General features: G+C 40.4%; 1 protein-coding gene across 1 annotated transcript in view; it reads left to right on the top strand.

Moving 5' to 3' along the window:
• The window catches only part of polr3e (polymerase (RNA) III (DNA directed) polypeptide E), a 71,167-nt gene that overhangs the window by 25,410 nt on the left and 21,754 nt on the right, over positions 1-24,003 (top strand). Inside the window, exons 3-18 of the mRNA XM_060840210.1 lie at positions 693-775; positions 2,550-2,600; positions 2,706-2,783; positions 4,002-4,120; positions 4,314-4,396; positions 5,431-5,538; positions 6,428-6,477; positions 10,671-10,790; positions 12,057-12,142; positions 14,209-14,253; positions 14,417-14,508; positions 15,375-15,495; positions 17,071-17,152; positions 20,413-20,472; positions 21,156-21,313; positions 23,198-23,262. Coding sequence (XP_060696193.1) covers positions 740-775; positions 2,550-2,600; positions 2,706-2,783; positions 4,002-4,120; positions 4,314-4,396; positions 5,431-5,538; positions 6,428-6,477; positions 10,671-10,790; positions 12,057-12,142; positions 14,209-14,253; positions 14,417-14,508; positions 15,375-15,495; positions 17,071-17,152; positions 20,413-20,472; positions 21,156-21,313; positions 23,198-23,262 — 1,354 coding nt within the window. The 5' untranslated portion in view covers positions 693-739. The remainder of the gene's footprint in view (positions 1-692; positions 776-2,549; positions 2,601-2,705; positions 2,784-4,001; positions 4,121-4,313; positions 4,397-5,430; positions 5,539-6,427; positions 6,478-10,670; positions 10,791-12,056; positions 12,143-14,208; positions 14,254-14,416; positions 14,509-15,374; positions 15,496-17,070; positions 17,153-20,412; positions 20,473-21,155; positions 21,314-23,197; positions 23,263-24,003) is intronic.

Genomic DNA, 24,003 nt, shown 5'->3' with positions numbered 1-24,003 from the left:
CACATGAATCTTAATCCATAACCCAACCCAGTTGAAAGTGCTACTGATTGCACCAAGGGCTGTTTGGAGAGAGATATAGACACAAACATCTTTTCCACTTTGTCCCTGCTTGTTCACCCATTCTATTGGAGTAATTCAGATACTATTTCCATAGAATCATATAATCCCTGCAGCGCAGATGGAAGCCATTCAGCCAATCAGGTCTCCACTGCCCCTTCGAACAGCTTCCCAGCCCTGCATTTCCCATGGCTAATTCACCTAGCCTGCACATCCCTGGACACTATAAGACAATTTAGCATGACCAATCCATCTAACTTGCACATCTTTGGACTGTAGGAGAAAAGTGGAGCTTCTGGAGGAAACCTACACAGACACAGAGAGAATGTGTAAACTCGACACAGACAGTCATCCAAGGCTGGAATTGAAGCCAGGTCTGTGGTGCTGTGAGGCAGCAGTGCTAACCACTAAGCCACCATGTTACCCATTTTATCATTTTAGATTCTAAATTATATGAAAGGAAAGGTCGCCAGAGCCTCGTTAAAACCTTTGCAATGACAGTGGTTTTATGAACCTTTCAGGAGACTTTGTCATGGAAATAGACTTGATTGTGCGTGATTTTGGAAGCTGGCCTGGATAATGGGAGCAGGGGAAGGAGAATTGGGCAACTCACTAATGCATTTCAAACATTTTAGGTTGTGAAGCCTGGGAGTGGAAGCTCATCTCTCTTCGTCATTTCAGCATGGCAAGTGAAGATGATGATCCAGTTATACAAGAGGTGAGTGACTGCTCAGATGGGAGAGTGTGACTGTAAGCAGATGTTAGTTACACATCAGAAATTCAAGCATTCATCGCCACATTAGTCAGGATTTTTGTTATCTTCTATTTGGCTTCTCCTTTTGAGTAAACTATAAGTTTACATTTTGTGCTTTATCCTTCCTTCTATTTATTCTTGTATGCTCTTAGTTACATATTTATAGATTTTGAAGTTTTCACTTCACTGAACAAACGTGTGCTGTTCTCCACTACTGAGCTGCACTGTCTTCCAATTTGAGAGTTCCATTCACTAGTATCAGGTGGTGTTGCTGTACCTTGTTACAATGGGATTGGGGCACTGATAACCTGGTACCTTTCCAATTCATCTTACCTTTGATTTTGATGTCCTTTATCCCAAAGACCCACTGACACCTTATCTTGGTTAATAAGAATGACAATAAACGCTAGCCGAGCAAATAAAGCTCACATCCCTGAATAAAAAAAACAGTATCAATAAATCTACCTTTGGTTTAAATCCCTCAAAGTACTGTTAATATACAGAAGGTTGCTTCTGGTTTGAATGGAGTTCTCATCTGAAAATGGAGATGAAAAGTTGCAGCTTAGTACTATATATAAATAATTGCATCTTCATAGGGCTTTGTGACCTGAATAATTATGATCCCTGCTGATGGTAATGCTGGCTAAATCAAATCCCAGGAACCTTTCTTGAGAGACGATAAGTTTTATTTGAGCAATTTATTTACTATGGCACGGTGGCTCAGTAGATTAGCACTGCTGCCTCACAGAGCCAGGGTCCCAGGTTTGATCCTAGCCTTGGGTGGCTGTCTGTGTGGAGTTTGCACATTCTCCTGGTGTTCCGGTTTCTTTCCACATTCCATAGATGTGCAGGTAATGTGAATTGGCTGTGCTCAATTGTCCATATTGTTAGGTGCATTAGTAAGAGGGGGGTGGGTTACTCTTCAGAGGGTTGGTGTGGACTTGTTGGGCCGAAGGGACACTATAGGGAATCTAATCTAGTCTGCTGTGTTGCTCAGTCAGTGAACATGGTCACAAGACACTGCCAATGTACTTTTTCTAAACAAAAAGCAAAGTTTATTATACACAAAAGGGGAAAAGAAACTAATGATATGGCACTATGTAAGAACTAGAGACAGTCTAATTACAAATATCAGAAATATAGATTCAACCCCCTTTACCCTTAACAAGCTTAAAGATATTCAGACTGAAACAGTGAAAAGTCGCCCTGTTTCCATTTTCAAGTTCCTTGTTTAGTTGATATGGTTGTAACTGTTTTCTGTTTGGCAAATTTCAGCGCTGGCTCAATGTGATTTTCCTCAGATGGTGAAGGCTAACATGAGCTTTAAATTGAGGGGTTTAACATGAGCTAACATGAGCTTTAAATTGATTGAGGGCAGATGTTAGGGGTAGTTTCTTTGCTCAGAGTGTAAGAGGGGTGTGGAACAGCCTGCCTGCAAAAGTAGTAGACTGACCGACGTTAAGGGCATTTAAATGGGCATTGGACATACATGTGGATAATAATGGAATGGTGTAGGTTAGGTGGGCATCAGATTAATTTCACAGGTCAGCGCAACATCAAGGGCCAAAGGGCCTGTACTGTGCTGTAACGTTGTATGTTCTGTTCTTCATGTTAACATGGATACTTTTGGGTTTGTGTGGGACATGTACAAGGAGAGCTGAGAGTAAAGCGTGTTTGTGAGAGATATTTTGACAACCTTTTGACTATCCCTGATAACAAATCTGCCTTTTTGCCTCAGATTGATGTACACCTGGCCAAGAGTCTAGCGGAGAAACTGTACCTGTTCCAGGTGCGTCACACTGTCTCTCTTCGCGCTTCACCTCTTGTTTTAATTTCAACTCTGGCATTCTATAATTGAGCTGTTGGTTTATTTTTTTCTGTCTCTCATTCCTAGTATCCCGTGCGTCCAGCCATGATGAAATATGATGATGTTACTCATTTATCAGCAAGAATAAAACCTAAACAACAAAAAGTAAGTTTCCTCTGAGACTCTGTCCCGTCATTCAATGGAGTAAACTCACTGGGGAAAGAACTAATTTTTATTTTAGTTTTGTGTTTAACCCTGTATCACCAGAATTGGGTGTTTAGAATGGTACAGCACAGGAGGAGGTCATTCAGCCTTTACTATCTCTGTCAGTCCCTGATTTCAGGGCCACACGACAGGAGCTTGAGGGCAGTGGATAATCTTAATTACATCAGGGAGTTAGAGGAGCAGAAGGGAAAACAGGTAGATAAAAAGACGTGCTGAGGTATGGCAAGAAAGACATGTGCCAATCAGTACCCCATGGGGAGGTGAGGGTGGGAAGTGGCTGGCTCCCTCTCTGATAGTAAAGGTACAAAGCAACTAACCCTCTGGGGGTGAAGGTACAGAGCAGTTGACTCATGAGGGGTGAGAATGGGTAGCAACCAGTTCTCCCTTGTGGGGGTGGAGTTGCAGAGTCATTCTCTCCATCCCCCTGTGCGAGGGTAGGGAGTGATTGTTTCCCTGAAGGGGTGATTGTTGTTAAAATCTGGCAGGTTCAGTACACAATCTAACCACCTTCATTGATGCTTTTAATCTTACCACGTTACTACTGACTTCCCAGATTTAAAAAACTGAATTCACGATCATAAATTGTCATAGTAACTCTATATACAACTCCAAGTTTAAATTGGAAAACTATATATAAACTGTATACCCAATATATTAAATTGAAAAGCAGCGATGTTACATTAACATGTGTTGAACCTAGCTTGGAGCACACTTGCAGTACAGTCAATGGTGCCTTCCTCCAATTTGCAGAGAAGAAACCAAACTGTAAAAGTTAACAACAATCTGACTAAAATGAACCTAGTAAAGGAGATGGGGTGACCTGATAAAGATATTGAAAATTATGAAGGGATTTGATTTGATAGATATACAGAACTGTTTGCATTTGTGGGTGAGCTCAGATTTCATTAGTATGAGGCTTACCAATACTGAATTTAGGGAAACCCTCTATCACAGAATGATTGGAATGAAAGGCTGATTTGGAGAGGGGTAGGAGGAAGCTAATCTAAAATGTAAATGTTGATATAGACCACTTGGGCTGACTGGCGTCTTTCTGGCTGTACATTCTGTGCTGTTTCTGAAGATACATGTAACCCTTCCTAGATATCACTTCCAGCTTAGGCTGTGATCCTACTCATTCTCACTTGCTTTTGTGCACAGGTTGAGCTGGAAATGGCGATTGATACAGTGAGTCCCAACTACTGTCGGAGCAAAGGGGAACAGATTGCTCTCAATGTTGATGGGACCTGTACTGATGACTCTGGAAGTACCTATGCAACGTAAGTAACATTAGGGTAGGGGTATTTTGCCTATAGGAAAAGTTAACTCTGCCACAGCAGCATTACTATATTGGACCACGTAGGAAACCTTAGTGTTCTCTTTCTAAGTTTGCAATCTGACCCCTATTGGTTGTTAGTTTGGCTCCACCAGAGTGCATTAATCTCTGCAGCTTTCTCACCTTCCCACCTTTAGGAAACTCATGGACAAACAGATCTTCTCATCCATTCAATCTGCTGTCAACACCTCCCGTTATGCTGCTGCAGTCTACAGGAAAGGTGAGAGAAATGAAGCCAGCTTTTGCTGGACATTAGATGCAAATGGATTACGGAAAGGGATGTATTTATTACAAGGGTCTGGGGAGAAAATTGTGCTGCTTCAAGATTCTGGAGGGTGTTATATTCGAGGTCTAATGTGAGAGAGATCTGTGTCTGTGTGCCAGTTCTTTTTTGATTCTTCAGCTCCAAAAGTGACTAAGTTGAGGTGAATTCAGGTTGATCATAACTTGCCACAGGTTAATTTTAACAAATTCATTTTCTGCCATTGCAGACTAGGCCCATTTCCTAGAGCCAGATCTTTTTGTTTTTAGCTTGAAACATGCTGGTCAGCACCTCTTGGAAGTCCCAACACAATGACTGAGCAATAATTAGTCAGCAAGTTTAAACTTCCGCTGGGTATTTTCTTCATTCTCTTTGATCACCAACTCCATGCTGCTCTCGCTGACCCCCCCCCACTCTAAATAGCTCTTGGTAATCCTCCTCACCCGCCCCCCCCCCCCCCCCCCCCCCCCCTCAAAAAAATTCACTCTCTGAGACCTCTCTCTGTCTCCAGATAATCTGCAATGTTGGTTGTGGGATAAATTTCTTCCACGATACGACGAAAGAGCCACCTTAGAAGGCATACATGGTTCAATCTGCAACATTTCTGCTTTACGACAATAATTACACTTCAAACAGTACACCATTCTTAATAAAGTACTTTAAAATGTCCCATGGTCATGAAAGGTGCAAGACAAATGTAATTTCTTTCTTTAACATCTGCAGGGAGTACACTGAGAATTTCAAGTAGTGTAAGCATGTGATTAAAGCAAAAAGCCTTTTCAATAGGACATGCAGTAAAAAGCAATGCTGGCACACACACACTGTGTACACGCAGGTATCAATTCCTCACTGTTACATCAGACTGAAGCATCATTCTGCAGTCAGTTATAAGGGTGCACAGCGTTCTTTTAAGGAGTTTATTTTCCCTACAATCAACTAATTTGTGGGTACTGTTTATTTAGCTTTTCTTTTCTCCCAACAATGTGTGATAGGGGAGCTACATGTCACTCCATTACATGGAATGCTACAGCTGAGACCGAGCTTCTCCTATTTGGATAAAGCAGATGCAAAACACAGAGAGAGAGAAGCTGCAAATGAAGGTAGGAAGTTTGTGCTTCATTGAATCAACGTTTCAAAGAGCTAAAAAGGGAGCTCGGCAACAGATTGGAGGATAGAATATTCCGACCATTAGCCAGTGTAAATGTCAAATACAGAGCTTCTGTGTGAAGTTTCCTAAGCTCTCTGAATGCAAGGCTTTTGGTTTCCTATCCAGCAATATTATTCAAAGCCTTTTCAAACTTCAAGAATGGTACTGACACTAAGGTTAATAGATACCAGAAACGACTGAATAGGCTGGGATCCTTTTTCCCCTAGAAGAGAGAAGACTGAGAGGAGACTTGTTTGAGGTCATGAAAAGCTTCAATAGGGTAGACTTGGAGAAAGTGTTAAACTTGTTGGGGGGAAGCCAAGAGTGCACAGTATGAAATATGTGGTAATAAATCTAATAGGCAAATCAAGAAAAACATCTTCAGTAAGAAATAGTTGAGATAAGTAGTATAGATACATTTAAGGGGATATTGGGTAAACACAGAAAAAAAGGAACCATATAATAACAACAACATAATACAGAGGCACCTCAATTATTCGAATTTCGGATTATCCGGCAAGATCGCACGGTCTCGATGCTTGGCTAAGCTATGTTATGTTATCCGGCATTTGATCATCCAGAATTCAATTAACCGAATGAAATACTCCCCACCTGTGATCTTCAGATAATCGAGATTCCTCTGGATAATAATAGTGAGGTGTGGAGAGTTGCACTGAAGGTGTGCTTCTTTACTGCAAATCTATGTGATACCCCTCAAATAAACTCTCTTCATTGAGCGAATAGTGTGTTAGACTGAGGAGGAGCAGTGGTCAGAAACTGATGGCAATGTTCTGCCAATTTCAAGTACTTCAGTAACGTGCAGTATTCTTATTCTCCTGCAGCTGGTGACTCTTCTCAGGATGAGGCTGAAGATGATGTTAAGCAGATCACTGTAAGTGGAACTCGATTCATTTCCACTGTACATGGGATCCTTCATTTATGAGCATTAACTTATAAAAGCTCGTGCATATGAATGCGATCCCGTACAAAGGTTTAATTTTAAAGATTCAGCACATGAATGTTTCCTCATATTTGGAAATAGCTATTTTATATTGTCCCTGCATTGTGTTCCAACTTGCTGTACAAAGAAAACCTTAATAAGAGTGTGTTAAGTGAGCTTCCCACAGGGACACTTTTTCTTGGAATTCTGCCCCATCTTTATCACCAGTTGCCTGCTGATGCAAAGACTGTTTCTCTCTATGCCTTATCTAAACCTCTTATCCTTTGCTTTAAAAAGTCTCAATCACCAATGTCAATTTGAGTTCTAGAAAATAAGCCAAATGTAGCCCCACCCTGTTCAGTAAATGCTCTGTATTTGTGAAATTGTGAATTCACCGATCTGCGATAAAACCTAAGTCACAATAAAGTTCACCATCTGTGGGCAAACCCACGTATCTGCAATTTTTAACAAGCTTCGCAGTCGAGAATTTTATCTTTCACTGGGTTCTCAGAGATGGAGCTCCTGTGGTTATGGAGGAATGATTGTAGTTGGCGCTGGAGCACGTTGCTTAGTTCTGAGAACATGAAAGATGTTATGTAAATGCAGGTTTGTTTGCAGAACAGAAGGTTTCATGTTGGACTGAGTGTGAACGGACCAGTTAAGGACTTTTGATTTAAGGGATTCCACTCTCAGCAAGTATCTTAACTAGCATATTTGTATTTTTGTGTATTTGGTGAAAGTGGGTTTCAGCTGAATTTTATTTTTGAAGACAAATAGCCTTCTGGCATGCACTGTTTATGCTTGCACACGGCCAAAGACTTCACTGGGAAGGATGCCTGCAAGTGTCAGTACTGTATAGTACGGAGTCAGAGTCATGGTGTTGTACAGCCTGAAACAAACCCTTTGGTTCACCTTATTCATGCCAACTAGATATCCAAAATTAATCTAGGCCCATTTGCCAGCATTTGTCCCATATCCTTCTAAACCTTTCCTATTCATGTATCCTTAGATTTATTACCACATATTTCATATTGTGCACTTTAAATATTGTAATTGTACCAGCCTCCACAACTTCCTCTGGTAACTCATTCCATACATGCACACTCTCTGCGTGAAGACGTTGCTCCTTGGGTCCCTTTTAAATCTTTCCCCTCTCAGTTAAAAGTTTGCCCTCTTGTTTTGGACTCCCTTACGCTGGGAAAAAGACCTTAGCTATTCACACTTACGATTTTATAAACCTGAGGGTGACCTCTCAACCTCTGACATTCCAAGGAAAATAGGCCCAGCTGATGCAGCTCAAGTTCTCCAACCCTGGCAGCATCCTTGTAAATCTTTTCTGTACTCTTTCAAGGTTAACAACATCTTGCCTATAGTAGGGAGACCAGAATTGAGCGCAGTATTCCAAACGTGGCCTGTACAGCCACAACATGACCTCCCAACTCCTGTACTCAATGCACTGACCAATAAATGCACAGGCAAAGCAAAATATCTGAGAGATCACTTGAGCTTTTGCATAAAGTAAGAAAGCTTAAAGCAATAGAATATCCTTCTTAAAATTCATTCAGGAGACAATGACTTGCTGGGCAAGCATTTGTTCAACCCCCCCCCCCCCCCCCCCCCAACCAAATCCCTAACTACCCTTGAGAACATAGTGTAAGATGTATCGGTTAGACAATCATTCCCTTAGGACCACCCCCAGCCATTCTACAAGGTCATAGCTGTTCTGCCCAAGGCCTCAACTTCTGTTGTGTGCCAGCTCCTCATGGCCCTAAACTCCTTAATAAATCAAAAATCTATTTATCTTCTGGGAAAGCAAATCTTAGCAGGACTAATACACTTAATGGTAAGGTCCTAGGGAGTGTTGCTGAACAGAGAGACCTTGGAGTGCAGGTTCATAGCTCCTTGAAAGTGGAATCGCAGGTAGATAGGATAGTGAAGAAGGCATTTGGTATGCTTTCTTTTGTTGGTCTGAGTATTGAGTACAGGAGTTGGGAGGTCATGTTACTGCTGTACAGGACATTGGTTAGGCCACTATTGGAATATTGCGTGCAATTCTGGTCTCCTTCCTATCGGAAAGATGTTGCAAAACTTGAAAGGGTTCAGAAAAGATTTACCAGGATGTTGCCAAGGTTGGAGGATCTGAGCTACAGGGAGAGGCTGAACACGCTTGGGCTGTTTTCCCTGGAGCGTCGGAGGCTGAGGGGTGACCTTAGAGGTTTACAAAATTATGAGGGGCATGGATAGAATAAATAGACAAGGTCTTTTCCCTGGGGTCGGGGAGTCCAGAACTAGAGGGCATAGGTTTAGGGTGAGGGGGGGAAAGATATAAAAGGGACCTAAGGTGCAACTTTTTCACGCAGAGGGTGGTATGTGTATGGAATGAACTGCCAGAGGATGTGGTGGAGGCTGGTACAATTGTAACATCTAAGAGGCATTTGGATGGGTATATGAATAGGAAGGGTTTGGAGGGATATGGACCAGGTGCTGGCAGGTGGGACTAGATTGGGTTGAGATATCTGGTTGGCATGGACGGGTTGGACCGAAGGGTCTGTTTCCGTGCTGTACATCTCTATGACTCAATGACTCCTCTTTAAGCACTTTCAATGATTGAGCTTCTAGGCATTCATTAGCCTCTGAGAGAAGAAATTCCTTCATATCTCAATAAGTCCCCTTGTTCTGTAACTGTGTCCCCTAGATTTAGATTTTCCTACTGGTGGAAAGACCTTAACATCGACCCTGACAAACTTTCTCCAAATCGTGTCTGAGGGGTGACCTTGCTGAAACATTATTCTAAACTCTAATGCACCATGGTCTAAACAGTTTAACATTTCTCGATATTTCAGTCTCTTCATCCCAGGAACCATCTTAGTGAATCTCTTTTGAATGGCCTCCAACGCTAGTATATCCTTTCTTAAGTAACAAACACTGTATACAGTACTGCCAATAAAGCAATAATTCCATTTGCATTGATAACTGCTTGATACACCTGCACACTAACTCTGTTTTCTTCACAAGAGCATCCAATGTCCTCTGTGTTGTGCCTTTTTGGAGTCTCTCTCCATTTCAATAATAGTCTGCCAATTGATTCTTCCTACCCAACTGCATGACCTCACACCTTCCTACATTAAATTCTACCTGCCAAGTTTTAGCCTATTCCCTCAATCGTCCCCTTTGCAGATTTCTTATGACCTCATCACAACATGCCTTCCCATCTATATTTGTATCGACATCATTAAATAGGTGGTAAGTAATTGAGGGTCTTGGACTGATCCTTGTGGCACTTCACTAGTTGACTTTCCAATGTGAAAAATTAATTTAAACTCTGAGAAGTGGTCAACCACTTCTCAGTCTTAAAGAGAAGGTGACAGTGAGTTGCCGCCTTGAGCTGCCTGCTGACCAATTGGTGTAGGTGCATCCACAATTCTGTTTGGCAGGGAGTTCCAGGATTTTGTCCCAGCAGCAGTGATAGAACTGCAACGTATTACCAAGTCAGGATGCGGAGCAGCTTGGAAGGGAACTTGCTGGTGGTAGTGCTCCCGTGTATCTACCTCCCATTTCCTTCCAGACAGTAGCGGTTGAGAGTTTGGAAGGTGCTATCAAGAAACCTTGGTGAATTTCTGCAGTGCGTCTTTTGATGAGACACGCTGCTGCTGAGCTTCAGTGGGAAGAGAGTGAATAGTTATGGATGTGTGCCAGTCAAGCAGGCTGCATTGTTCTAGATGGTTTCAAGCTTCTTGTGTTGTTGGAGCTGCAATCATTGAGGTAAGTGAGGGGTATGCCATCACATTCCTGACTTGTGCCTTGTAGATGGCGGACGGCTTTTGAGGAATCAGAAGGTGAGTTACTCACTGTTTATTCCTAGCCTTGTCTCAATGGCAATTAGAAATGATCAGTGAAAGCTGACCTTGTCAGAGAGAAAAAAATAAACTGCAAAGGTACTGTTCACTTGCAAATACTTATATTTATGGTATGAGATCAATAACTTGTCTTAGCAGTTAGTATTACCAAAATCAAAATGAAACATTCTATATTAAATGTGGTTCCCCAAAGCCAGTGCAGTGTCCTAAGGTTTATTGTGTGATATATTCAGTTCTGAACTTAGTTATACCTGTAATCAGGAACAGTCTTTCTCATGATTTCCTTAGGTTCGTTTCTCACGTCCTGAGAGTGAGCAAGCTCGACAACGTCGTATCCAGTCTTATGAGTTCCTGCAGAAGAAACAAGCAGAAGAGCCCTGGTATCACCTCCATTACTGTGGTGTGAAGGTGCGCTAAGTGTCCTCTCATTGTCAAAGCAACTGTGCAAGACTTTAAATAATATCTTCCTGTTTGAAACTTACTTTTTTACATCCCACAATTTTACTTAAAGTAGATTTGTGTAATATGTTCTCATTGCTTAAAAACAGTTTAGTTTTGTTTTATATGTAGTATTTAAGGAAGTGGCTATAGTTCAGTCCTAGATTCTCCAGTTCTATTCCATATTTTTCTTAGGCTTCTGAGTGTGTTCATTTTACTTGCCTTATTTGCTAAACTATTAGCGCTTGACCTTTTGAAATTGTAGAAGCTTGACATTGTTAGATGTGTTTGTACTTGCTTAAAATCATGAACCTGCGCCCTTCAGTGTGAGAATGGCTGGAGGAGTTTGACACTAGGCTTGTATTCCCAGTCAAGGAGCCATTTTCATTAAGCATCTGTAAATGTTAAGGTCAAACAAGCCCAGGGTTGCTGTTGAATGGCTTTCGCTTTCCACAATGTGGGTTTAGTTGTTCTCCTGTTGGAAATAGAACCAAGTTATTTGATAACTTCTGTTCCCATTAGATCGATAATTCATATTTGCTTTTGAATACATTCTACCAGATACATTTTCAGATCAGCCATGATTTTACCGAATGGCAGAGCAGGCTCTCCGGGCCAAGTGACCTGCTCTGCTTCCTTGCTTGAAGTTTGAAACAGACGAGTACCAGAAAAGGGAATTGATGTATACTGTGATTGTGACTAAAATTAATTAACTTTAGCGTGGACTAGTTGGACCGAATGATTGGTATCTATGCCATACTTCCTGTGCATAAACTGGGCATTTCCTGTTGGAGTCTGATTGCCAATAGCTGTTATCTGTCTGCCTTTTTTAATTCATGTCTCCAGCAATAGAAAATGAATTGCCCTGATCTATTTCAGTAATCATGTACCATTCTTATTAAATTCCAGAAATTAGTTCAGAATCTTTTAACAGCGTAAAGATTTACTGACGGTGATGCATGGTAATTTTAAAGAGGCAGGCCAGCACCTGCTCCCAGTAAAATTCTGTAATTATAGGTTTGCTACAAAACTAGCAAATATTGTCATTATTAAATTTTGTCGAACCATTCAGTAAGTACCTTCCAGAATTTTTGACAGAGCATTGTGTTGTCTCTATGATGTATTGTACAGTTGGAACTGGACACAAGAGGGCAGTGTTTCCTGTGTCTGTGACAGGCACAAGGTGGCAATGCTTTCTATATGGAGTTACTGATGATGTGTGTGTTGTGTATACAGGACAGCCGGTCTGAACACGAGCGGCAATATCTTTTCAGTCAGCTGGCTGGCATGTTGGAGACAACCGAGTTAACTAAATCCCCAAGGTATGAGCTGGGCATTTGCAAGGATTATTTACTTTAGATATAGATAATATCACTTCATCTCAACCCCAATAAAATACATCCTTTTTAAGTGTGTCTAAACCTACAACTGGTGAAGCATATCAGTGGAGAGAAGCAAGGGGTTAATATTCCTAATAAATTACTTTTAATTAAAACTTGGAAAAGTGAAAACATCTAAACATTATTAACAAGTGCAGGTGAAGGCTGGGGGAAGAGCAGAAGAGAAGATCTGTGATATGGTGGATGAGGGGTAAAATCCAAACGGTGGTGGTGGTGGGCAAGGGAGAAAAGGTGGGTATAGACCTACAACTGCTTCTCGTTTCTGTTTGGAGAAGATGAAAATGGCAACAACAACAATCACTATAAGCACTTGCCTCTGTGTAAATTGGAGCAACGGGTATTATTTGAAACTTGAACTGGGTGTTGAAATTGAATGATTGTAAAAGCCTAATCAAAAAAGTGAGGTGCCAGTTTCTCAAGCTTGTGTTGACCTTCAGTGGGATAGTGTAGGAGGTATAGATTAGAATGGGAATGGAGAATTACAGTGATTGAGCAGTGTTTTAATAAACTTATAATCTATTTCCATTAGAAGACAATTCCTACTCTTTCAAAATAAAATCTAAATTTTGTTCACCTGTTTTTGCCTGATACTAATAGATATCTGTTTTGCACAGTCAAGGGGTTCTGGTTGCAGGAATTGGCAGAGGTTTGTCAAATCGCCCAATCCCCAAGGTTCAGAAGCAGCTGCTCATGCACTTGTGGGTGTCTATTGTTCCTCTTGCCAATTCCCACTTCCTGACTCAAAAGTGCTGAAAATAGCAGAAAATTCCACCAATTGCGATTTGCCAGCTTAAGCACAATGTGGTGGGAAGCAGAAAACTGGCAAGAATCAATTTTCAGGGACTTAGGGATTGAGAGAGCAGCTGCTACTGTTCCTTCACTTCCTCACAGATAAGCTGTCAGCAGGTAGAGTGGAAGTGATACAAGACTTGGGAAGAGCAAGAACAAAAAATTATTCACCTCCCAAACAGATCCAACAAACTAAATCGTTTTCTTGTTACCCAGCATTAATTGATAGTACATTGTGAGCCAAGCTGGTAACCCGTGGCTTTGGTTTAGCTTCCTTCTTCCTGCATATTGTATCCTTCCTGTTCTTGATGCAGTTGCATACTTTCACAGCATGAGAAAGCTGAACACCTAAGGTTGTTAACTGAGACCCTCTCTGCTCTCAGACTGGGCATTAAATATCTCAGAACACGATGATGTAGAAGAGCAGGGGAATTCTTTCTCCTCTTCCAGTGAACATTTATTCCTCAATCAACTTCAGAAAACAGATTACCTTTGTCATTATTCCAATTCTTGTTTGAAAGAGCTTGCTGAGCTCAGTTTGACTGCTGCATTTCTTAAATTGCAGCTGTCATTGCATTTTAAAATTATTTTGTTGATTGAAATGCTTCGGTGTGTTCTGCATCATGACAGGTACTATATAAATGCATAGTTAGTACTGGCAAGCAGCCTGCTGTAGGATCACCTCCTTGTTGAGCCCCATCCCCTTTCACTGGATAATTACCTTGAACTGAACCCATAGCTAATTTTTCATGCAGCTCTTGAATGGTATGAAATTTCACTAAAACCACATGTAACCCAGTTAACATGGAATGAGTTTTGTAGACCAGGACCCTGTTTGCATTGGTTTCTAGCTGGACTGTGATCCTTTTTGACAATAACTGTTTGTAAAGATCTTTCCTTTCCTGTTCATCCAGTCTTCTACAACATACGCCATTATGAAGAAACAATATCTTTAATCAGTTTGCCTTTTGCATATATCCCTTGATTTAATCTCCCCCTGAGAGTTTTTAGAGCAGCAGATTAAGTTGCCTGATTCACCATCCTCATAATTTGTTAATCTACACCAGGTTTGACAAGCATGGTTTCTGCTTTTTAAAACCTTGAATCAAGGCTTTAAAAAGCCTAATTGAGTTGTGAAGACTGCTGTGTGAATTTGAGTCTTTCCTTCTGTTCAGTCATTGTTTCCTGTCTCTCTGCAGTGAATATTTATCCATGTTGATGCCTCCAGTTGAAGAAGAGGAATCGTAAGTCAATTCCTTTCCTTCATATCTTAGACCTGCTGGGCTCAATCCCATATTGAAATATAATGCTACCTCCATGCAATTTTTAAAATCATTCTCTTGATTTGCAAATCTTTGCAGGTAAAGCTGCATTATTGAGATTCAGCGATTCTGATTTTCTTTGCAGGAAGGTCCCTCTGGCCCCCAGTAATGTGCTGTCTATGGCCCAGCTACGGACTCTTCCCCTCACAGATCAAGTGAGGACCCTGATGAAGAATGGTGAGTGTTCTGTTACCATCTAGGGATGAGTTTTGTTTCGTGCATTGTCCCAAATGCACATCAACGATCTGTCTGCCATCCCAACTTCTCCCTGTAAAATTGAGCTAACGCAAATCTCTTGCACATTTTCCAACTCACACCAAGCCCTGTTCACCAATCACCCCTCTGCTTGATGACCAAATTGACACCATCTCGAATCTACAATTTTTGCTTACAATATTCCTCCATGGCCTTGTCCATCCTTCTCTCTAATCTCTTTCATCCCTGTAACATTTACAAATCTCTAATTTCTCACCTCTAATACATTCCTCATTTTTATTGATCCATTGTTGGCAGCTGTGCCTTTTTATTTTCCCCAAGCTCAGGCTCTGGAATTGCCTTCCCACAGCTCTCCTTTTAAGATGCATCTTAAAGCTGTCTCTCTGATAAAGCTGCCTAATATCTCCTTATGTGGCTCAGTATCACATTGTCTGATGTCATTACTGTCAAAGGCCTAGGGATGTTTAACTGCATTTAAAGGCACTGTGTAAATGAAGGTTGTTGTGGTATTGAGCTGATAAATGGGTGATTTTTATAGTTCTGTTTAACACCTCTCCCTTCCTTCTGACGCATGGGGTCCTGGGAGCACTTGTCTGGTCAGCATGGGAACTCTCCCAGTAAGCAAGGCTGTGTCCAGGGCACATTTTGTAAAATTCGGCCTCTGTTGTTTGATTTGAATTTTATCTGTGCAAAATGAGATTTTCTTTGTGTATACATACATTGTGGTCTGGAGATAACATTGCTCACAGTAAGTTTAATACAAAGGTTATTTAATGTACACAGTTTTATTTCTGATGGACTTTATTTATTTCTTCTCCCCAAAATAGTGAAAGTTGTCCAGTTTGCAAATCTGATGGGTCTTCTAGGATCAGGAGTTGATTCCACGGCGGTCCTGCGCTGTATTCAGCAAGTGGCGATGTTGGTTCAGGGGTGCTGGGTCGTTAAAAGGTACATACTGACAATAGCTCACTAGCTATTTAATTAATGCAGGTTCCCTTTGATAAAACTCATGTTTGTAGCTGACCAAATATGATCATCTTTGAACCAAATTACATCAATGGAAGAGTCCTCCAGTGACCTTTATTTCCCCCAGGCTTCATAAGTTATTTAATTTCCCATGAGATGTTTACTTGGTACCAAACACTGGTTTGAGATCTTGATCCTGTCTATTAGTAGTTTCAGCTAAACAATTACATTGATGCTGTTAATGAACAGTTAGCTGTTACAGTACATTTTGCAGCCTGTCTTCAGGTTGGGTGTATATGTAGCACCCTACTTCTCACTTAAGCAAGTTCCTTCGCAATCAGTGATACCTTTGGTGTATAATGACTTATGGTTTAAACCTACTGATTGCATATAACTAGGAGGTGGGTGACGTGAGACAGTTAATAAGTTGTGCCCTTTGAACTGAAGGGCATATTCCTTCAAATTCTGAGCAAGAGTCTCCTTGTTTGGAGCTGCTGGTTTAGAAATGCATTACATGAAGGGATGTCACTAATCTGCAGTACCTTCAAAGTCAACTAGGCTGACTGTACAGTCTGCACGTCTCTCCACTACCCACCCCAGCTTGCTGTTCATTTTGGAAATCTCCAAACCCAAAGATATATTTTGCATGATATTTTCAACCTCACTTATCTACTTATTACCTGGTTCTTCTGTTTGAAACTCCTTGGGACAATTGCATCCAAAAGACCCCAGAAATACAAGATTTTGGAACTCTGTCTGCTACGTAAATGGTTAAATCCCTGGAAAACTTTGACACATTAATGGATATCATTATTGAAGCCTTTACAGAGCATGCAGGTAATTGCTGTTGGGAGTAAGTCTTTAAATGTCCACAGTTCTGATTATGAACATTAAGACTGCAGCACCGGAGAACATTTGTCTGCTATCAGAACAGGAGGACATTATCCTGCCTGTTTCACAATTTGATTACAATGGCTGATATTCCATATTCCTTAGCAAACTCACCAGGAAAAAGCATCAATTTCAGCTTTTAAGTGTTCAGTTTATCTGTCCTTTTGATGGCTTTTTCAGTGAGAAGGTTCCAAACATCCACCACCCTTTGCGTAAAGAAATGCTTCTTGACCCCTGAATGACCTTGTGTGATTTTAATGCCCCCATATTCAGGACCCCTGGCAGAAGAAAAGTTCTCTCTGCTGTGTTTACTATATTATCATTTACTCATCTTCAATACATCAATTAGATCATTGCACCCCCATCCCCCTCCCCTTAGTTTTGTAAACTGAAGGGCACACGTGCCCTGGCTAATCTCTCCTCCTCAATCTGTCTCTAGTTTCTAATGTCCTTCAGTGTAATGGAACCCGTGACATAGATCACTCACCCCAAAGATCTAAGGGAGCTTGAGCTTGAAATCTGTTGACAGGATACTCAGGCTGATTATGTAGATATCAAGAACCATGTCCTATCTAATTCACTGTTTGGTTATAGTTCTTCAAGTACTCCTAAATATATTTTCATTTCTCACACTTGAGTAACATGTTACTATCTTTGTTTGAGCAGTGATGTGTTGTATCCGAAGGATAGCTGCAGCCCGCACAGTGGAGTTGCTGCTGAAGTGTTGTGTAGAGGAAGGGACTTTGTTGTAAGTACACCAATATTACATGATCGCTTGTTACTTTATTTAAGTTGAATAGAATAGAGAGGCTTGTATTTCTACAGTGCTTTTCATGACCATGGGCAGTCCCAAAGCATTTTACAGCTAGTCTAGTACTTTTGAAGTGCATGCATTTCAGCAAGCTCCAACAAACAGGTAGTTGATCATCAGATAATCATTTTTAGTGATGTTGGTTAAGAGATAAATATCTGCTGTGACATGGTGGAAAAGTCTCTGATATTTGTTAAAATGGTACAGTGGGATGTATTAAATGAGGGCAGAGTAGGGGTCAAGTTTAAAGTTTCATCCAAAAGACAGTGTTCTGACAGTGCAACACTCCCTCTGTAAGGCGTAGAGGGTGCACCACAGACTTAGGGGTTGAAGTTTCTGAAGTGGCATATGAACCCACAAGTTCCTCCCTCAGACAGACTGCTACCAGCAAAATCAAGCCTGAGACCTAATGGATCTGAGATTATTGCTGTTCATTGACTTGTTCCTTTCCAGTTTCAGTTCTGACATGTTCATTTCTGTTAAAAGTTGAACAAGAGCTGACCTGTAAAATTCTGTTGTACTTTCATGGAGTAAAACTGCAAGGAGATATTTTACAGGGTTATCTTTTGGTTAATGTTCTACTTAATTAACAAGAAAGAGAAGTGAAAATGAAATGGCTAAAGTCTGGAGTGTTTCTTGACAGCACAGGTCACCCAATAAAAGTATTGAATTGGGAAACTGGCTTGAGAAATTATGTAAGCTGATACTCCAGGGTTATAGAGAAAGAACACTGCACTGTTGAGCTGCCATTTTTCAGAAATGACATTAAACCAAACCCTGTCTGCCCTTTCATATTACATAAAAGATCTTATGTGAATTCTTCTGAGAAGTTGCTGTATTTATCTCCAAATCCAACATTACTGAAACAGATTATCTGCTCATTATATCTCATTACTATTTATGAGAGCTTGCTTTGTGCTCATTGATTATCATATTCTGCTTTATCGGTTAAAATGCTTTGTGATGCTCTGAGATTGTAAGACTGTGTGGGTGTTCTTTTGAAGTAATGAAGTAAGTCATGAAGAAATTTAGGAATTTTACTTGTTCATCTTTGCTGTACATCTAAAATGGCATAGTTTCATCAATGCATTTATAGAGAGTTCACAACAGAAATGCTTGGCCTATGATTTTTCCAGTGTCAAAACAGATTTTGATTTGGTTCACCATTTTGTGAAATGGCCTTGATATGTCTGGTGTGGAGCAAACCATAAACATATGATCTAATATCTGGACAATTTTAAAAGTCTTACCTTTGTTTTTTAAATCACTCCTTGGCTTGGACTCCTCCCTATCCCTGAAGCCTCCTTCAATCCTAAAACCTTTCTCACCTTCAATTCTGGCCTCAATTTCATTCACTCAAGCAGCATTCAGAACCTTCCCTTCAAGTACCTTTGCCATAAACTGTGGAATTTTCTCCCTAAATCCCTCCACTTCAGATTCCCAAGTTTTAAAATATGTGCATTGTGTTATCATTTCAGTTTTATAGGTACCTTTAAATGTCCAAGCCATTTTTAAATAAATGCTGAAAAATATGTTGCTGGAAAAGCGCAGCAGGTCAGGCAGCATCCAAGGAGCAAGAGAATCGACGTTTTGGGCATAAGCCTGAAGAAGGGCTGATGTCCGAAACGTCAATTCTCCTGCTCCTTGGATGCTGCCTGACCTACTGCGCTTTTCCAGCAACACATTTTTCAGCTCTGATCTCCAGCATCTGCAGTCCTCACTTTCTCCCATTTTTAAATAAATCCAAACAACATCCATGGGATGGATGTATTTGTTAATAATGTGTTAATTGATCTTGCTGATTTATGAAGTAGAGAAACCAATCAGCCGGTTCAGAGGAATGTACTGAGCACCAGGATTCTGAATTTATTACAGTGTGATTCTGAATGCTTAGAGACTGTAGAGTATATGAGAGAACTGCAATCCCATTTCTGAATCAAAACACTGCATGGTATATATGGAATACATGATAAAACTGGCCATTTGGCGTAACCAGTCCATTACCATGTTTATGCTTCACATGTGCTTCCTCCAATCCTCCTCTCCTAACACTCGCTGTATTATCCCCTTGCTTGCTCGTGTTTATCTAGCCTCCTATTAAATCAAACTATTCACATGAACCACTCCCAGTGGTAGCAAATTCCACATTCCAACCACTCTTTGGGTGTCACAGTGGCTTAGCGGTTAGCACTGCTTTCTCAAAGCACCAGGGACCCGGGTTCGATTCCAGTCTCAGGTGACTGTTTGGAGTTTGCACATTCTCCCCGTGTCTGCATAGGTTTCCTCCGGATGCTCCGGTTTCCTCCCACAATCCAAAGATGTGTAGGCCATGCTAAATTGCCCATAGTGTTCAGGGAGGAATATGTTAGGTGCATTAGTCAGGGGTAAATATAGAGAAATGGCTAATGGATTTGGGTGGAATACTCTTCGGAGGGTTGGTGTGGACTTGTTGGGCTGAAGGGCCTGTTTCCACACTGTAGGGATTCTAATTCTAATTCTACTTCTAATTTTCTCCTGAATTTCCCAATTGATTGCTTGGTGATTACCTCAAGTTTTATTTGAAGGTGTCTGTTAGTTCACTCCTCTGACTTTTTTCAAGAAAAAGCAAGTCTATTTTGTCCTTTTCAGGTGTGTCATGCCTCCTATTTCTAATGTCATTGGGAAAGTGTAGGGTTTAAGAAATACTTGGAAAGAATGTACTTTCTTGATGAATTTGATGATCAGTTATAACTGGTTACAAAACCCACCAGAGTGAACTGAAGCAACATAGGAGTATTCACAGCTCAAAACCCTGTCTTTCCTCCAGATAGGAGCTGCAAAAATCTTCCACACTCAGCTTTGTAACCGTCAGACTCACTTCCAGCAAACACTTGGAGAGTTCTAGATTTCCATTACCTTTTGAAAAATTGTTTCCTGCCTTTGCTCCCGAATGGTTCAGCTCTAATTTTAGCATTATGTCCCATTGTTCTGAACTCTTCTTCCATCCCCCACCTTTCCAGAGGAAACCGTTTCTCTCCATTTACTCTAACAACTCCTTTCACATTTTTAAGCTATCAGATTACCCCTTAATCTTCTCAAGTTAGGGAAGTACAATTCATATTTGCATCTGTCTTTCTACGTCTTTGTCTAACCCCAGTATCACAGTAAAATTGGGTAGTTAAATTTAATTTTACTTTTCGTTGTTTCTCCTGTTGTAGATGTGGAAGTTTACACAGGATCTCTGGGTCGTACGAAAAGAAGTAGCTGCTGTGATCAAGGTATGCAGTTCAGCAGATTCGCTGCTGACATTGAATTTAATTAAGCCCATGATATTTTCAGCAATGTGAAAAAAACAACCAATTCTATAAGATATATTTACAAAGCAAAATGTTGGACTGTAACATTCTGCAAATATAGTACTCCTTTTCTCTCATTGACTCCTACATAACTACCCCCTCTGGCATGTCTGTGCTATATATCCAAGCTCTCAGATCTATGCGGTACACTCACGTTCCAACACTGACAAAAAAAGGCACAAATTTTGACCAATGTTTATCCAAACTCATCATTTTTGGGAATTGATTTTTTTAAAACAATGTCTGAATATAGTTTTATAAATTTATGGATACATTTGTGAGAAGGTGAGTACTTAATATGTTCAGATATTGAGTGTTTAACTTTTAGGGTTTCAATCATTTTCACATATCAGAAGAGAACTATCATATTGTAATGAATTGTGCCATATTTCATTAAGAGGTTTGCTATTTGTGATGTACAGAATCCAGTTTTTTGGTGTTTTGCATTGGGTTTGGTATTTTCACCTTGCAAACACCCTACACATGTTCAAATCTTTGTCATTCAGCATATGTAACAATGCTATTTTTAAATAGAACAGCATTTGATCATTATACTGAAGAAAGCCTTGGCAAATCAACCTTATCTATTCATCTTTATCGACCAGCTCCCCCCTGAGGATGTGAAGGACTTTCTGGAGCAAATGGCAGTTCCACGTATCAACAAGGGCTGGGAGTTCCTGCTTTCCCCTGATGCAGAGTTTGTGAAGAAGCATCCAGATGTTGTCCAGAGGCAGTACATGCTTTGGATGGGGATTCAGGCCAAGTAATTTTGTTTCATTGGGGATTTGGGGACGACATTACAGCTGTCATATTAGCCTTTAACACATCAGCTGCTATATATTGACTTATTGAAGTTTGGATGGAATTGTTTGTCCAGTAACCATTGTTTGAATATTTGATGATGGACGCAGTGACCTGAATGGGTTCTTTTCATGCTGTAAAAATACAATGACTCAGATGTGGTTTCACCTGTGCCTTGTATAACTAAAGTATAATATAATTTACTGTTACATTAAAAAAAACTTGTGCGAGAAAGGAAAACATTCCATTGAAAATCTTAATTACTAGCAAATTAACTTCTTGTGACTTGTACACTGGAACACTGAGAACCCTCTGTAGCCTGGAATTCTGTACTCATTCTCCACATAAGTAATACTGGGCATTCTTACACTCTGCTTCTGCCAGTTTTTTTTCCCCATTCACTCAACCAATTCAAAATCAGTCTGCAATTTCTTTGTCGTCTTCACAACCTACTTTTCTGCCTGACCGGTAATCGTACCTTTTCCCTGACCACTGGCCCAAATCAGAAGATTGTATCTTAAAAGGTGTGACCACTCTAACAACCAACAAGATATACTCTGTCAAACACAGTGTTTTGAATTTTAATTGAGCCTTTGCAGCATTCTTTTAAGCATTCCTCTCATAGATAGTCACATTTCCAGCCCAGTGACTTGCGCAGTAACTACTGTTGGTTACTCAGTTGTCGAATGGAAAAAGCACAAAAGATTCCCAGAGCTGCAAGTTTTCTCTGCTTAGTCCCATCCTGTAATAACAAATAAGCATTCTATCCTACCCAGCACAGTGCATCCCATCACCAGGACACCGCCTTTGCTTTGTGGTTTTACATTATACCAGGGCGATGCTGTTGCTATGGTGACAGCATAGATCTGTGGCGAAACAGTTAATATGATCAGACTGTCTGTCACTCCACCCTTGAGCCTTTAACAGGCTACTGCAAGCTTCAAATTGTTGCCCTGCATTATTCTATCAAAATGCATCGTCCTCTTTTCCATTTGTTTCTTTCACATCACAAAAGTAGGAAGTTTATTTTAATCATTTAATTGCATGTTGCACAGATAATCTTATCTGTGTAGACTTTTTTTTTCTCCAAGTTGTGACGCTGGCTTTTTCAGTCCCACAAGTGTACCATTGTGGCAGGCCATTGATAAGAGTCAAAGTTCATTCTCTGTTCATTTCATCAGGGAGATGAGTAAGTATTTTAGCAAGAGAAAACAGACAAAACATTTTGGTTTTAATCAAGATTTCTCTACCACACTACCTAGTCATTTTTAGATTTTTGATTTCCTCCTTTACTGCCTGCTGCCAATGGCTGAATATGGCATGTTCCAAGCAGTTCCTTTGCACTTTGTATGAGAAAAGGACACGTTTTAACACATTTTCAGCTATGCTGTTGGTAGGATGTAATGAAGCTTGTAGACGCTGTCCTTCAGAATTACTGATAGTGGCTTTCTCCCATTGAATTATTTCCCTAGCAGCAGAATTCTTGCCTTATAAAATCTGAATAAGTTTGATAAAAGAAAATTACTGAAAATTTTTTTTCAAAAAACATGTTTGTTGAGAGGAGAACTTGAGTAATTTGACTGCCCCTCCTCTGTTCAAGTTTACTGGCAATTTGCTTAAGACCTACTGTGTTTTGACTTGATTTATCCTTGGAATCTTCAGTTTGCTGAGTAGCTTCCTTCCCTCGTCTAATCATAGAGGTAGGAGATGCAGACCTGGAGCTTCCTGTCCAGCAGTGTTCAACCAAGTTATCTATTTCATTTCTGTTAGTGAAACAGCTGATAGAATAAAATGTGTGAAGGTGCTTTGCCAATTGTAACTATGCAGGATTTTCCTCCATTTGCAGGTTAGAGAAGGTGTACAATCTGTCCAAGGAAGATGCGATGCCAAAGAAACCCACCTCTCAAGCAGGTAAAAATAGCAAGATACCAGCCTACTTTAAATCACTGGATGGATTTAATCGATGATAAATGTAAAAATGACCAGTCTTTCCTTTTATAGTTAAATAGAACAAGTTCTTGTTTTAAACATTAAGGTCAGCATCAGCAATACTGGTCTCCAGTGAAGAAAATATTCAGATTTCAATAGGAATTATAGGATTTTTGAATGTTTTTGCGATGACATTTGCAATTCTGTCCATTTTTTCTTCAAAATCATAAATAAAATTAGTAATGATTGCATTTTGCAATCAGACATGTTCATTCAGACCTTCTATCAGTTGGTGAGATTTCCCCAAATAAAAAGCAGTTTATCTCCAGTTTATTCCCAAGTTGTTTATTTTGCAAATGGAAGACTCTAGCACATCTCTGGATTTTCTGATTGGTCAATTTTACAAGTCACATGCTTATCAAAATCCAATTGCAAAGGCATGATACCTTAGACCAAGTAAAAGTGACATTTAAAGACTAAAGACTTGCCTGAAATTGTCTTGTCGTTCAGCCTCCATGTAACAAGTTCTCAATCCACCCTGTGCCAGTTGGGTACATGTCAGGAGTGATGGAATGCTCTCCACTTGCCTGGACGAATGTAGCTCCAAAAACACTTGAGACTTGACACCATCCAGGACAAAGCAGCCTACTCAATTAGTACCACATCCACACACATTCACTTCTTCCACCACTGCAGCGATGTGTTTGATCTGCAATATGTACT

This window comes from Hemiscyllium ocellatum, chromosome 20 (genome assembly GCF_020745735.1).
Source record: "Hemiscyllium ocellatum isolate sHemOce1 chromosome 20, sHemOce1.pat.X.cur, whole genome shotgun sequence".
In the NCBI taxonomy this organism is placed as follows: domain Eukaryota; kingdom Metazoa; phylum Chordata; class Chondrichthyes; order Orectolobiformes; family Hemiscylliidae; genus Hemiscyllium; species Hemiscyllium ocellatum.
This window is presented reverse-complemented; position numbering and strand designations above follow the sequence as displayed.